The sequence below is a fragment of the Schistocerca serialis genome, chromosome 4 (genome assembly GCF_023864345.2).
Source record: "Schistocerca serialis cubense isolate TAMUIC-IGC-003099 chromosome 4, iqSchSeri2.2, whole genome shotgun sequence".
Lineage (NCBI taxonomy): Eukaryota > Metazoa > Arthropoda > Insecta > Orthoptera > Acrididae > Schistocerca > Schistocerca serialis.
In genome coordinates this window covers 902,494,411-902,509,599 of record NC_064641.1, presented here as the reverse complement: position 1 = coordinate 902,509,599, position 15,189 = coordinate 902,494,411, and the positions used below count along the sequence as shown (strand labels likewise).

The window sequence follows — 15,189 nt, the reverse complement described above, 5'->3', positions numbered from 1 at the left end:
ACCATTCGCGACTTAACAAGAAAATGCAGTGAATTCCAGTTCTACATGAAGTACCCTTTGCCATACACCGTAAGGAGGATTACGAAGTATAAAATAGGATTAACTGGTCCTTCGCTTCCGTTTTAGCACTTTTTACTTTGTACAAGCATTTAACATGCTAAAAAACTTGATAAAGCCAAGATCACATAAATATTTCTTTATTTACAGCAACCGATTCGACAGACTTTGCTGGCATCATCAGGTCTTCAAATTTTTTACAATACTTGTTTATTCTGACTTTCTAAGACCTGAAGATGACAGCAAAATATGTCGAAACCGGTTGTTAAACATTGAGAAACATTTATGCGATTTTGGCGTTATTGTTTTTCCCCACGTAAAGCAGATCGCTTCATCTCGTCTCTCGACGTGATAAGGTTCACGTTGCGTTTAACAATTAGAGCTAGCATTTATGAAATCCACTTTATCATCCCACCTGCGTATATGCGCCTGTTGGGGTCCGATATGTAGAGGAACTTGTTGATGGCGTCCTGAGGCGCGGTGACGGGGGCGGCGGGGTCCCCCGAGTGGCAGGCCTGGTGCGCCAGGTACAGGAAGAGCGGCCTCTCCGTGTCGTGCTCCAGGATGAGCCGCTCCGCCTCCTCCGTGTAGACGTCGGTGGAGTAGCGGCCGGCGTGCTCCCACGCCGTCGTCAGGTTCTTCCACAGGATGTAGCCGTTCAGCTCCTGTAAGAAATAATGTCACTACACTCGTACAGTGTTGTGATGAATTGTGTTGGAGCCTGAGCTCCAGGCAGGCTTTAGCAACCAAGTAACTGATAATGCGGGCCAGCCACCAATGTAATTCTACAGCTAGCTTCTGTAATAGTATCGACGTAGCACCCTACAAGACAGCGTTTTGGCGTCAATATTTGGCTGAGTATCACGCGTTGTAGCGCAACGGGCCGGGCTGCAAGGAAATTGTCCCAACACAGACCAAAGCAGCATTACTTCGACGTCGTGCACTGGACGGTCATCTGCCAAAACTTATCAAGAACGACCAAGGCACACCAGCTTTTCTACGAACAGTCAGCTAGCCATGATGATTCTGGGCTTCGAGTGGGATCCGTAGGGTTGAGGCTGCTCAGTCGCCACTGTCACTCAGCACGTCAGTTGGTCTCCAACCGTCTTGAGTTCAGCTTGGGCTTACTGCAAGTGTCTGGTAGGTGCATTCCTCTACCAGGCACCTATACCAGGCATTGGCCTAGCGCAACAAGAACTGACACGGTAAGTGGTCAGCAAGGAGGTGGCGCCGAAGGCCATGGTGGCGCTGCAATAGTTTTACCCCGGTTGTGGCGTCACTGACTACATAGCAGCCACGACACGCACCTGGGACAGAATTGTAGGTGTGGTGTATGGAAGGTATTAAGTAACCGAAAAAATTTTACTGATTAGTAAGGTCAGTGAAGGAAGCAGATTGGTGTAAAGAGTACAATGCGGCCTCCCGATGGGAGGGAGTTGTCTGACGACGCGGATGGGGAAGATATCAGAGTCAATATGGAAGACATAAGGGATCCAGCATTACGAGTTTAACAGAACTTTGGAAGACCTGAAGTCAAATAAGGCAGAAGGGGTGCCTAATCCTCCTACGGAATTTATGAAATTATTATGAGGATTTGACAACCAAGCGGGTATTGAAATTGGTGTACAGAAGTCATGAGTCTGGGGATATACTATCACACTGTAGAGAAAATCTCATCCACAGTTTCCGGAAGGTATCAAGGGCAGGTAAGTGGAGATCTATCACACAAACAGCTTAATGGCTCAGGCAAAGAAGTTGCTGACGACCATTATATACGGAAGAATGTGGAAGGAAAGTTAGGATCTAGCCAAGGATCATTCACTGGATTTCAGTATTCCGAGATCCACAGTGTCAACAGCGTACGGAGAGTACCAGATCTGAGGTATTAACTCCTACCAGACAGAACGCAGTGGCTGACGGCCTACGCGTGACGAATGAGAGCAGAGGCGTTTCCGTAGAGTTGTCAGTGCTAAAATACAATTAACACTGCGTGAAATAACCGCAGAAATCCGCCAGAGTACTGCGGCGAAATTTGGCTTTAATGGGCTATGATCGCAGGCGACCGACGCTAGTAGCTTTGTTCACAGCAATACATCGCTTGCAGTGCCTCTTCTGGTATCGTGACCATATCGATTGGACCCTGGACTACTGGAGAGCCGTGGCCTGGTCAGACGAGGTCCGGTTTCAGTTGGTAAGAGCTGACGACAAGGTTCGAGTGTAGCAGGGGCCACACGAAGTCATGGATCCAAGTTGTCAACTACGCACTGTGGAAACTGGTGGTGGCTCCAAAATCATGTTGAAAGATATGTCAGGCCTGATTAGGGTAGATCCAGAAAATAAAGTCGGTAGTTGCCAACCACAAGGTGGAATGAGTATAATACCTTTGAATAGGAGGATCTTCGATGGTTAAGAGACCCGGACGCGCGCAGTAAAAAACGGGGGAGTCGCAGCGTGGTGCCCGGAGGAAGCAGAGGAAGCAAACATGTGGTGACAGCGTTAAGGTAGGACTAGCGCTGCGCAATTTACACTGGGCAGACTTTAGCACGTAAATTATTTCAAAATTGTTTCTGTTAGATAATGTTCAGAGTTAGGATTTGTATGTTCAGTGTTTGACGCAGTGAGCGTTTTGTAAAAATTTTTTGTAAGAGTGATTCGTACTACAAAAATGTAGGAAATGGTTGTTTTGTGTATGCCTTAAAATTTTAACAATATATATATATTGAGATCAACGTTTTGTTTAAATCTAACAGCCTGAATCATAATCCACATTCTTTGCTTGTATTGAAAATGAAAATGAATACTAAGGAAAGTTACCCACCAATGAAAGAACGTAAAGGAAATGAGGCCTCTATGCAATGCATATGTGCAGTTCATGGTTTTGAAATCGACAACTGGCCTTATTCATGGCAATATATAATTTCATTAATTAAACATCAGGGTCACAAGTTAAATCTTCAGTACCATCTTAATGCCATTGCACAAACGGCATTAGTCTCTTAAACTTGATTGCTGATTCAAGTACATGTTTCATTACTGGCAAAATGGAGGAGAGCAAGAAACAAGTTCACAGACGCAGTCAGATGCAGGTTTGTTGAATAATTAATTTGGAACAATTTTATCTTTGATACTTTCACTAATTGAAAAGGAAACAATTTTGGTTAGATACTTTCACTTTTCATGAAAAATTCATCTATGATACTTTCAGTATGAGCTATGTTTACATGGAATGGATTGGATGCCCTGGTCCAGCTCAACCGATCATTGGCTTGAAATGGTTTTCTTTGGCTACCTGGAGACCATTTGCAGCCATTCACGGATTTTTTTCCCCATACGACGATGGAATTTTTATGGATGGCAATGCACCACGTCAGAATATTCGACTGTGCATGACATTAGTACGGCCGTTACTTTTGTATCGTTGTAAAAACCTGGGCAACTTTAGCAACAACTGAAGAAGCAATTTGTTCGTTCGAGAGGAAGGTACTTCGAAAAATATATGGACCAGCCTAGAATACCATGGAAGGTAAATGGGAACAGAAAAAACAAAAGAAGACCTTTACCAGCAGTATGGAAAGACACACATCGGTCGAAAATTCGAGCAGAAAAGGCTACAGTTGTTTCGCCACATCTCCCGAGCCGGTGGATCCCTCCCTAACTCCGTTTTCCGTTCCCAATCTGCTGGGAGACGCCCAAAGGGACGACCGCGGACGCGGTGCAAGGATCGGATACTGGCGATACTCAAACAAGTGGATCCGACAGCGGTAGAAGATAAGGCTGGGGCCCGACAACGACGGACCGCCATCTGCAATAAATGTCTCACATACTGAGATTGTGACTGGCTGGTGGTTTTCTTTTGTTTTTGTAATGAGTACGTTTGCGAATTTTTATAGCGTGTAGTTTGTTGTATTCTTTTTATATTGTGGTTTTCACCCTTTTTTATTCTGCTGTAGGACTTAAAGGCCCGTAGATGCAATAAATGATGATGATGATGATGATGATAATGATGATATACATACAGAGTCTCGGCTCGCCATAGCTTTGGACAATAGCCACTACAGTTTAACATGGAACTCTGCAACCTGAACTGGTCAGCCCGTAACACTGGAGCCACAAGTGGCTACTGCGCCTTTGAAGGGTAGAACAGGGTTTGAATTTTATTTTCCCTAATTTTTACGGGCTTAGAATGTTTATTTTTAAGATTAGTTCATATCAAGTGTCCCATAAGTGTTAAAATACGTAAAAACCACTATTTACTCCATATAGGTCTGGCGCATCTGGGAGCTCGAATGCAGTCGATTTAGTACATACGTACTACAGTAGTTACCGACGTAATTAGGGTCCTGCTAGTTTCGAATAGTATCATAGATGGTAATTTGTATCAACTAAAATACTATTCTCAACAAGATTTCTATTTGTAACGTGATTTATTTGTGGTAAACAGTCAGAACGCACGTGCTTGTTTCTCGTCATCGTAACTTGTCAGTTCACTTGTTTTTTATGCGAAGCAAAACATGAGAAAAAGTTTGAAAAGTAATCCCAGGCGTACAAAAAACACTTCGATTCGTAAGTGGACGCCTCTTAATCGATATAGATCTCTCAAAATGAGAGTGTTTCTACGCCGGCGAAATAAAAGGCCAGCTGTATTGTGCTGGCATTAAAGATTTGTTCATTTTCAGTATTAAAAAACAGAAGCTGTAATTTTAATTGCTTGTATTTTCTAAACAACATTACTCAAGTTGGCGGGAGCTATATAACTCATGAAGTACGAGTGCATTTACATAATATCTTTTTGTAACACGTGCGTCGGCGTTTAGTCTACTGTAGTTCGCAGAATTTCTGCGCTATATTTTAATTTCGAGTGTTGGTGTAGGGTTTTATGACCAATGATTCTTTTTCCCAAAAATATTCTTTCAGAGTACCACCATTTTGTTAAGCTTTGCCTACATACTACGTTAGACAATACTATTAGTTCCAAAGCAGATTTTGAAATTTTGTTCTAGACTGACATTTGTGGCGTTCAGAGGTACCATCAACTGTCCTCCTATTCCGTGAAGGACTCGTCGAAGTCGTGCAGTAGCCTCTGTTTCTATTACTTAAAAAAGTACATAATTCAGTCTTACAGGTGTAATAGTAAAGATCTAAAGTCAGTTTTGTGATTTGTTTGTTACTTTATTGAAACAAGTGGTGAATATCGGTTCCAAAATCAAGCGTCATTCTCGTTACCTCTGTTGCAGTTGGAAGGTAATCGACGTCTGCAGTGATTATAGAGATTTCATTGATCAGTAAAAACAGGAAAAGGGAATAACGTAGTATAGAATTTGACAGGAACGATGTAGTAGAAGCAGCAAATTAGATACACATTTGCAATTTCAGAGATTCTAATTTGGATGACGACAGTCAGTCGTTGTAAAAGATCTTGTTTATGCAATATCAGGCCTACTAAAGGTAGTGCTATTTTATGTCTTACAGATTTTATTCTCACCATTTGGCGGAAAAGTGCGGTGAGGATTAAGTGAAGTTTAGAAGAAAGGAAGTATTCAGCTGAGTTTGGACATTTACGAGGGCATACGGGAAAGTAATGCCTCAGAATTTTTTATTCTGTTCTCAATATCGGTTGAGGTATTACATGCGATGCACATCATTAGGTAAACATTACCGCTTTGCCGATACAAGTTGCAAACCGCTGCCGCTTCAGGGTTCTGAACTGTAGCGTGTATCATGGCAACGTGTAACCAAATTGTGTCGGTTAGTGAGAAACAATGTGCTGAAATCGAGTTTCGGACCACAGAAGAGGTGCCTCGAATTGAAATCGGCAGAAGAATGAAAGCTCTGTATAGTGATGATAGCATCGACATCAGTAGCGCGCAGCGTTGGTTTTGTTCATGCTAGCAATCACGTTAACGGTGATGCTAATATTAACATGTGTGTCAGAGCTGAGAGTGGGCGACTGTGCACGGCAACCGACGAGACTCATTAGTATCGGGTTGATGGATTCATCAGAGCCAGTGGTCGGCTAACACAGCCACAGCTCTCAGGTAAGTGTGACAGATCACAGAGGGTGTGCAGAAAACACTGTGCGTGGTGGGTGCCTCGAATGCTCACTCGTGACGTGAAACAGAGGTGAGTGGGCATATATCAACTATTTCTTTTACATATTAAACGTGAGGGTAATTATTTCCTCAACAGTGTGACAGGTAATGTAAGCAGGGTTCACAGTTTTGAGCCTCCACCAAAGACGGTCGCCAAAGCCAAAAAAAAGTTCAAGGCCATGTTAGCAGCAGGCAAAGTCCTGCTGACAGTGTTCTGGGATGTTCAAGGTGCAGTGCATTTGGAATTTATGCCTAAAGGCACCACCTAAAATTCTGCAAGGTACTACGAGACCCATAGAAAACTGAAAGCGGGATTTCGAAGAGTATGCCCGCAAATGGAGCACCGTCTTCTTCAGCGTGACAATGCCAGATGACACTCGAGCGCTGCGACGTCTGCAGCAATGCGACGACTTGGATTGGTTGTCATCGACCATCCTCCGTACCGTCCCGACTTGGCACCTTCAGTCTTTCACTTGTTTCAGAAAGTTAAAGAGCGCCTTCGAGGTCTTCAATTTGGTAGCGATGAAGCGGAGGAAGCAAACGCGAGATTTGCCTCCGTCAAGAAAGTTAAACATTCTATAATGACGCTATCGGCAAACTGATCTCTCGTTGTGAGAAATATGTTCGTCGCAAATCTGTATGTGCCGATAAATAAATATGTAGACACGAGGAATAAAGTTAGAATGTTAATAAAGTTCGTCATATTTTGTAACCATTAAGAGATATTACTTAAAAAATTCGGAGTCATTACTTTTCAGCACGTCCTCATATTAAAGCACGAATGTCGGCCAGATGTTTGCTGATTTCCAGGGCTTCCAACAGGCTGAGTTTTGCCCTTGGTCGGCTAAGTGAAGGACATGTGACTCTGGCTAGTAGCTATGTCCATCGCTCAGTACATGCTCAGCAGATGTGGAGTCAGAAATCTGCAACCACCTGCTGTGTTTACTTTGAGTAAATCTAGTTGATATCTCTCTTACTGACCGATATAAAACTTACAATATTCGCGATAAGTAGATCTGAACAAGAGTAACTGCATGAAAAAACGTAGTGATTTCCTGAATCCCACATACCTCCAGTCTTTCCCAAGGACCCTACTATGTTATTCAAAAATGAGTTTAAATGTGTTAACAATTCTGGCAGAAGTCTTTTTATCAGATTTTTGAAGAAAACCTTCAAATTAACATAAACACAATGCGTCCTACACTATATTGGCTTCCAAAACTACATAATCAAGATGTACTAATAGGCTAGTAGCATCATCATTCACTGATCCATGTTACAAACCGGCTAGTAGTTTCGACACTTTATTTAAAAGTAAGCAATAATCAAAGCATGAAACTTCAAACCCATTAGACGTCGTAATGCCACTTCGTAATAAATTAGTGGCCTTCGATGTCTGCGGTTTGTTTCCCGATATACCAATAATCCCGATACTCTGACAAAGTTGTTGTACAAGTCTAATGTCAGCCCTGTAGAAATGAATGACTTACGACCGGCCACTCAGACACGCTTTGCAGAAACCTGTCCCCAGTTCCAAGGGATGCTATATAAACACACACCTTAGCCATGGCGTCTTCTCATAGACCAGTTTTTGCTCAAATGTTCATGGGCGATTTCAAACCATATTTTTCGAATAAAGAAACTTTGATTGTAAATATTACATAGTGGTACAGATATTTAGGTGACATACTGTGTATGTGTATGGGCACTACAACACAGCTCAAGACATTCTGTCATAACTTAAGACGCTCAACTTAAAAATATTTATATCACAATGTAGATTGGCAAGAAATTTATAAAATCCCTAGTCCTAACAACTCACATCAATATACAAACATACTTTTTCGCAGTTTATAGGAAAACTACAACTATAGACACAATAATATCTTCTTGATCGCAGCACTCAGCAACACACACAAAATACGTACCTTTCCACTGAATCGAGCACTGTTTCATATCTGTTACCATGTCCGAAGCAGATTTCAAGGGAAAGTTAGATATAATACAATTTATTGCCCCAAACAATCGCTACAATCCTGTCCAGATTCTCCACATTTTGCGTAAGAAAAATAAAACTGAAAATTATATCCCTCCTCTACTGTTTCTCGCTGTTCCCTCCACTGTCTGCAAGGACAGCTAGTACGGAGTGCAACGAAAACCCAGAAATCCTGCAGCTATAAGATTTCCTACCATATGCAGAACATAACAATAGAGTTGAGGCGCATGAAAGGGAAGCAGTGGTTGGGAAAGGAGTGAGACAGGGTTGTAGCCTCTACCCGATGTTATTCAATCTGTATATTGAGCAAGCAGTAAACGAAACAAAAGAAAAATTCGGAGTAGGTTTTAAAATCCATGGAGAAGAAATAAAAACTTTGAGGTTCACCGATGACATTGTAATTCTGTCAGAGACAGCAAAGGACTTGGAAGAGCAGTTGAACGGAATGGACAGTGTCTTGAAAGGAGGATATAAGATGAACATCAACAAAAGCAAAACGAGGATAGTGGAATGTAGTCAAATTAAATCGGGTGATGCTGAGGGGATTAGATTAGGAAATGAGACATTTAAAGTAGTAATGGAGTTTTGCTATTTAGGGAGTAAAATAACTGACGATGGTCGAAGTAGAGAGGATATAAAATGTAGACTGGCAATGGCAAGGAAATCGTTTCTGAAGAAGAGAAATTTGTTAACATCGAGTATAGATTTAAGTGTCAGGAAGTCGTTTCTGAAAATATTTGTATGGAGTGTAGCCATGTATGGAAGTGAAACATGGACGATAACCAGTTTGGAAAAGAAGAGAATAGAAGCTTTCGAAATGTGATGCTACAGAAGAATGCTGAAGATAAGGTGGGTAGATCACGTAACTAATGAGGAGGTATTGAATAGGATTGGGGAGAAGAGAAGTTTGTGGCACAACTTGACTAGAAGAAGGGATCGGTTGGTAGGACATGTTTTGAGGCATCAAGAGATCACAAATTTAGCATTGGAGGGCCGCGTGGAGGGTAAAAATCGTAGAGGGAGACCAAGAGATGAATACACAAGCAGATTCAGATGGATGTAGGTTGCAGTAGGTACTGGGAGATGAAGAAGCTTGCACAGGATAGAGTAGCATGGAGAGCTGCATCAAACCAGTCTCAGGACTGAAGACCACAACAACAACAACATCAATACACTGCATTTTCACTTGCAAAGGTGAAACCCAATTACTAGCCAACAGTAGGGTTTTCAAAATTGCTTGTCCCGACTGTGATCAGTTTTATATTGGTCAAGGCTACCAGCCACAGCTCATACCTAAGAAAAAAAAGGTCGAAAACTCAACCCCTTGGTTGCCTTGGATGTCAGAAACATTTGGCCCACAGTCCTGATTCAGTGTTAAATGACAAACAGAGTTCAGTACTTGCCATTTCCTAAACCTAACTAAAGTCACAGCTTTCTGATGCTTCTCACACCGTTTTTTTCGTTTCTGTTTCTCCATTTCCCTGGATTTATTCATTTTGTTGTGACTGCCTATGTACATCTTTTGTTATAATTGTTAGTCACATCTTTTACACTGTTTCTGCATCACTTTCCATAAGTAATACCTCTTCCAATTATTTTTTAGATCTCTTGCAAGGTACTAATTTATTTCGTTGCAATTGTTAATTCAGTTTTATTGTTATTATATGGATTTTTTTCCGAATTTACTGTTTATGTTTCACATGTTTTCTCTCTGTGTTTTTATGGATCAACATTTTACCTTTTTCATTCTATTACCACTTCACGGTCAAAGTTTACATTTAGTGCGTATGCGAGCGTCAGTCTAGATGAGTCATGTTTTCCAGTATTGTTTACAAATACTGTAGTTTTTTGACGACGATCGTCATTTAAAGTCTGATGATTGCGTTCTAAGCCGAAATTCCGGTTAACTAAATAAAATAATGCTGTAGGACGAATACAGTACTATGCTTTTCATTTGTAACTTCTTTCCTTACCTCTGTCTTCATCTGAAGCAAAATTTTTGACAACTGACAAATGTTAACCGTGAGTGAATGCGTGCGCGAGCATGTGTGTGTGTGTGTGTGTGTGTGTGTGTGTGTGTGTGTGTGTGTATGTGTGTGTGTGTCAGTTTTGTTTGTATGTCTTCTGCACATAAGAACACGTATGAAATATACTGTTGTTCGTGATAGCACAGGTATAATTTAAACCTTTTAGCCATCTTTACTGCATCAATCTCATCAGATTACAGTATCACCTCTGAGAACCTGGTACCTTTACGATTTATTAGACAAATAATACTCAAGACAAAATTTTATTGATGAGACAATAAGAAACTATTCAATAGTTTCAGATATACATATATTTGCTGAGGTACATATTGTTTACGTATTGCCCTCTATTCGACTGTTTTTCGGTCCTTTTTTTAGTTATCGTGGCTTCGTGCGTTTCCAAAATCATTATTATCCCACTATTATTATAGTCGTATTACACTATTGAATATTGCGTTCCACTTTCAGCATTACTATAGTACTGTATCCGTATCAGGTTGCATTTAAGTAAATACCGTATATTTTGCCACAGTTGCTACTGGTTTTAGTGAAGTTCATTGACGCATTAATAACGTTTTAGCCAATGGTAATTAAGAGACATTATTAAATCTAGGTATTATTGATACTTCGACCACCAATGAATCAGTAAATGAAATACAGTATTGAAAATTCTTTGGTGATTACGTTGATAAGAACGTGTACTGGAAGTACCATGTTACTCAGACTCTTAAACCTTCAAGCTATACAGTAACCTCACTGTAGATATACTTGCTTATGAGGTTTGTTGTCAACAGTCAACCTTTTTTTAAAATGTGCAGTGACATTCAGTAAAGGCTTTCACTACCGGATGTCTTAGATGCTGGTGATTATTCCGGTTTGTTCGGTCGTAGTTTATGAGACTACCGATCGCGTGTAAACAACTACCACTTTTTCGGAATATCTACGTCACTCTCCGACGTCCGGCCCGTCAGTCGGCAAGTATAGCGTCCGCAGTGAAATAATACGAACAGACTTAAAAAACAGTATTTATAATGAAGAGACATTTAAAAATTGAACAATATACATTGTTCTCATGTACCCGTAAAATAATAATTTCACTGCGTAAGTTTCGAGGGTAAAGAAATATAACAAAATGATCTAAAGTGACGACAAGATAAGTTCTTTTGTTAATTTTTTAGTCCTCTTCACTTCTTTTCCTGTCTTGGTTGCGTGTAGACGGACATCTTGCGAGTGCTGGTAAATGTAAGTATATCTGTACTAATTAAGCAGATAATGTATTGATTTAATATTATTGTTCACTTTTAATTTGTAAGAGGTGATTCTGGTTTCATGTTCGCCTTCCTTGAATTAACCTGCATTCGATTAATTTACAGTGCAACAATCGCAGCGGCGGATGCAGCCAACGACGCCATTACGTGGCGATATTAACTTATAAAAATTAGCGGAAGCGAAAAACTCGCCCGCTATTAACATATTATACATTTTTCTCCACAGCCGCCTGACGTTGCAGAAAATACGTAGCTTTAAGATTCTTATTTTCAGTAGCACAGCCGAGAGCCAGAGCCAGGACTGTGACTAAGATACAATGGTTAAAGGAGGTAAGAAAAAATACCCTCACGCGTGTGAGGGCCGCAATTGTAATTAATAACTACAGATTTTTTGCTTTGAAGTGAACTGACTAGCCGAGGAAATTATTATGAAAAGTTTATTCCATTGTTCAACTTTTATACTCATGTTTTAAGATTCAACGAGTCTAATTCCACTGAAGTTCAATATTGTTAAAAAAAGAGAACTTCACAAAAGCGTTTAGTTGTAAATCAAAATTCAATGAAGTATCATTTTGATTAAGGCCCACCACGTAAGTCGGCAACAATCAACATTACCAACAAATAATATATTAAATTACGACCACTGACGGACGCGAGACAAGACTCAGCGGAACCAGCAGCAGCTCTGAAGATGTCTAGCACAGCTGTGGATGATACTTTAGGAACGGAAAAGTTTCGTGAATCGCGTCTTCAGAACACGGGATATAGCCCATCACGCCCCGTTCCCAAGCCCCTTTCATTATGTACTCCCATCGCTCGATTCTTTCTCTGCAGAAGAAAAAATCATATCCCACTTGACACACACCGCATATGAAAAATTAGGAAACTCAGTGAAACGCTTGAATATGGTGCTATAAGTCTGTTGATAAGAGAAGGTTTCGTCAATTTCACCGTCAAGGCCTACTGTCTACGAGACAGCTAGGTGACCAAAATATACAGGCACCTAATTGTAAAAAATAATATGGGGTTTGTCAGCCATTCACATTATGACGTCTTGAATGCTGGGAATACTTTCAATGCAGTGTCTAAATGCCTGTGGAGAAAAGCAGGCCATTGCTCATCAAAACCACAGACCAGTGAAGATGGCGATGGAGGACGTTGGGTTCTGGAGTGGTGCACTGTCTAACACAAATGATGGAGTTTTCCATTTGGTTCAGTTCGGGCCTCTTGGTAGGCCAGTCCATTTCGGAAATGTTATTGTCCACAAACCATTGTGTCACAGATGCTGAGAGGGTGCATTGTTATGCTATACAGTCATCGTCTCCCACGTGTTCCTGTACTGTAAGCAATATGCAGTACGTAAATTGTGTTCACATCCTTTCTAATTAAGCGTTTTTAAGCACAATAAGGGGGACACTCCCAAACCACGTAAAACGCTGCCATACCGGGATACCACCTACTTCCTGCTTCACAGCCGGCTGTTGTTACCGAGCGGTTCTAGGCGCTTCAGTGCGGAACCGCGCTGCTGCTACAATCGCCGATCCGAATCCAGCCTCGGGCACGGATTTGCGTGATGTTCTTAGGTGAGTTAAGTTTAAGTAGTTTTAAGACTATAGTACTGATGACCTCAGATGTTAAGTCCTATAGTGCTTAGAGCCATTTGAACCATTTGAACCCAACTTCACAGTTGGCTCTAGAAATGATAGGAAGCATTGTCCTTTTGGCATTTCCCAAACTCAAGTCCCGGACAGCTGCAGAGTATAGAGTGATTTATCACTCCAAATCACTTGTTTTAAATTACCCAGCTCCTCAAGTATCGCGAAGCTCTGACTTCAAAAATGCTCGGTTTATAAGGAGCTGCTTGACATTGTACCCCGTTCTTCGTAAGTCCCTATGGACAGTCATTGTGCTAGCTGGACTACTGGTAGCTGTTTCTACTCATGAATGATTAGTTCTGATGATATCATGAGAAAGTTTTACAATGACCTACCCTCCGTTACACTCGACCCTTTCTGTCTGAGATCTACCTATACTTACTCAACTGTCGTTGGTCCTTCACGCTTCCACTTCACAGGCTCATCACCAACATCAACTTCGGCAGCTGTAGAAGGTTTGAAGTATCAACTATGGAATTTCTACTCACGTAACATCTGATGACTGGTCCACTTTCGAAGTCACTGAACTCTCCCGACAGAGCCGTTTTGCTGTTACCATTTCTCTACTCACAATACGGCGGTACTCCCCACCTCCTTTTCAATGGTGGACATGGCCTATCGTGTTTTCTAGTGACCAGCTCAGCGTTATATAAGCGTGTCTGTCTGCTTTCGGTCTGATAATACACTAACATACGTTATCTTTGTCAGTTGAGTTACTGCACTTTCCCTAATGAATTAGGATTGAATGATAGGTTGAACAACAAATCACGGCTATTATTTTTTGGACAATATGGTTGTGGAGATGAAGCAGCGATTAGTATGATTAATCAATTATTCAAAAAAGTCTTAATCGCATTTATTATTATTATACCGCCAATCGGTTTCAACCCCACTTATAGGAAATCTTCTGGGCGTTTACACCATTGGTCGACGGCTGGTGGTGTCACACCTGTCTACATAACCACACCAGCAGTGCACCAATGGTGTAAACTCCTAGAAGATGACCCCTACGTCGGGTTTAAACCGGTTGGCGGTATAATAATAATAAAAGCGATTAAGACTGTTTTTGAATAATTGATAAATCACGGATACCCTCCCAAAAAAGTTCCAAAGTGATACGGTAAAGCTTGGAAGTACGAGGGCTGTTCGGAAAGTAAAGTCCGATCGGTCTCGAAGTGAAAAACCACAGCGAAAATCAAAATATTTTATTCGTAGCACTTAGCCACACCTTCCAGCTACCTCTCTAAATAGTCGCCGCTCCGACTTTCCAGTACCCTCGTCACAGAAAGCAGCCGCCTGTGCTTTCCGCCAATTCTCTACGCTGGTCTGCCTTTCGTTGTCTGTGTCAGGATGTTGTCTTCTTACCCAGCGGTTTATGTGAGCAGAGATGAACAACGGAGGGAGTCAGTTAAGGACAGTATTGTGGGTATCAAACACTTAGCACTCCAGGAGCGTCTTCATTGCCCCAGCAGAATGCGGCTGAAAATCGTCTTGAGGAAAAAAACGAATGACATTTATGTTATGTGAGCTGCATAGCTTCAGGGAAATATCTCAACAGATCCACATACTACCTACGTGATCACTTTTCTCTCTAAACTGAAAAGGGCGGCGTGAAGCGTTCCACAGGCACAATGAAGACACTGTCCAACACATCTGTGCAAATTTCCATCGTATTTTCACAGTGGTTTCCATTTCGCGCTTAATCGGACCTTACTTTCCGAATACGCCTCGTAATATAATGGGTGCACCGATTAACGGATGATCAACGATCATTCATTTTACAAAAAAACATGGGGACTGAAAGTTGTGTGAATTGACAGGGAAGATATTTCTACCTACCTTGCCGTCGGGTGTAGTCTGGACGATGAAGTCGAAGTAGCCGATGGAGCCGCCCCAGTGACCCAGGAAGGAGTCGAACCCGCGGTAGGTGGGCGTGAGCTCCACCTCGTGGAAGCCCAGGTGCCACTTGCCGACGGCTCTGGTGACGTAACCGAGCTGCTTCAGGTAGCCGGGCAGCAGGGTGCCGTTGGCTAACCCGCGACCCTCGTGCTCGTCCATAGGGGTACCCTGCTCACCTGTTCAGTGCACTAGTGGTGA

General features: G+C 41.7%; 1 protein-coding gene across 1 annotated transcript in view; it reads right to left on the bottom strand.

Moving 5' to 3' along the window:
• Nucleotides 1-15,189, bottom strand: part of LOC126474838 (arylsulfatase B-like) — a 176,448-nt gene that overhangs the window by 58,132 nt on the left and 103,127 nt on the right. Inside the window, exons 4-5 of the mRNA XM_050102316.1 lie at nt 14,932-15,167; nt 473-722 (exon numbers count right to left, since the gene is read on the bottom strand). Of these exons, the coding sequence (XP_049958273.1) occupies nt 473-722; nt 14,932-15,167 (486 nt within the window). The remainder of the gene's footprint in view (nt 1-472; nt 723-14,931; nt 15,168-15,189) is intronic.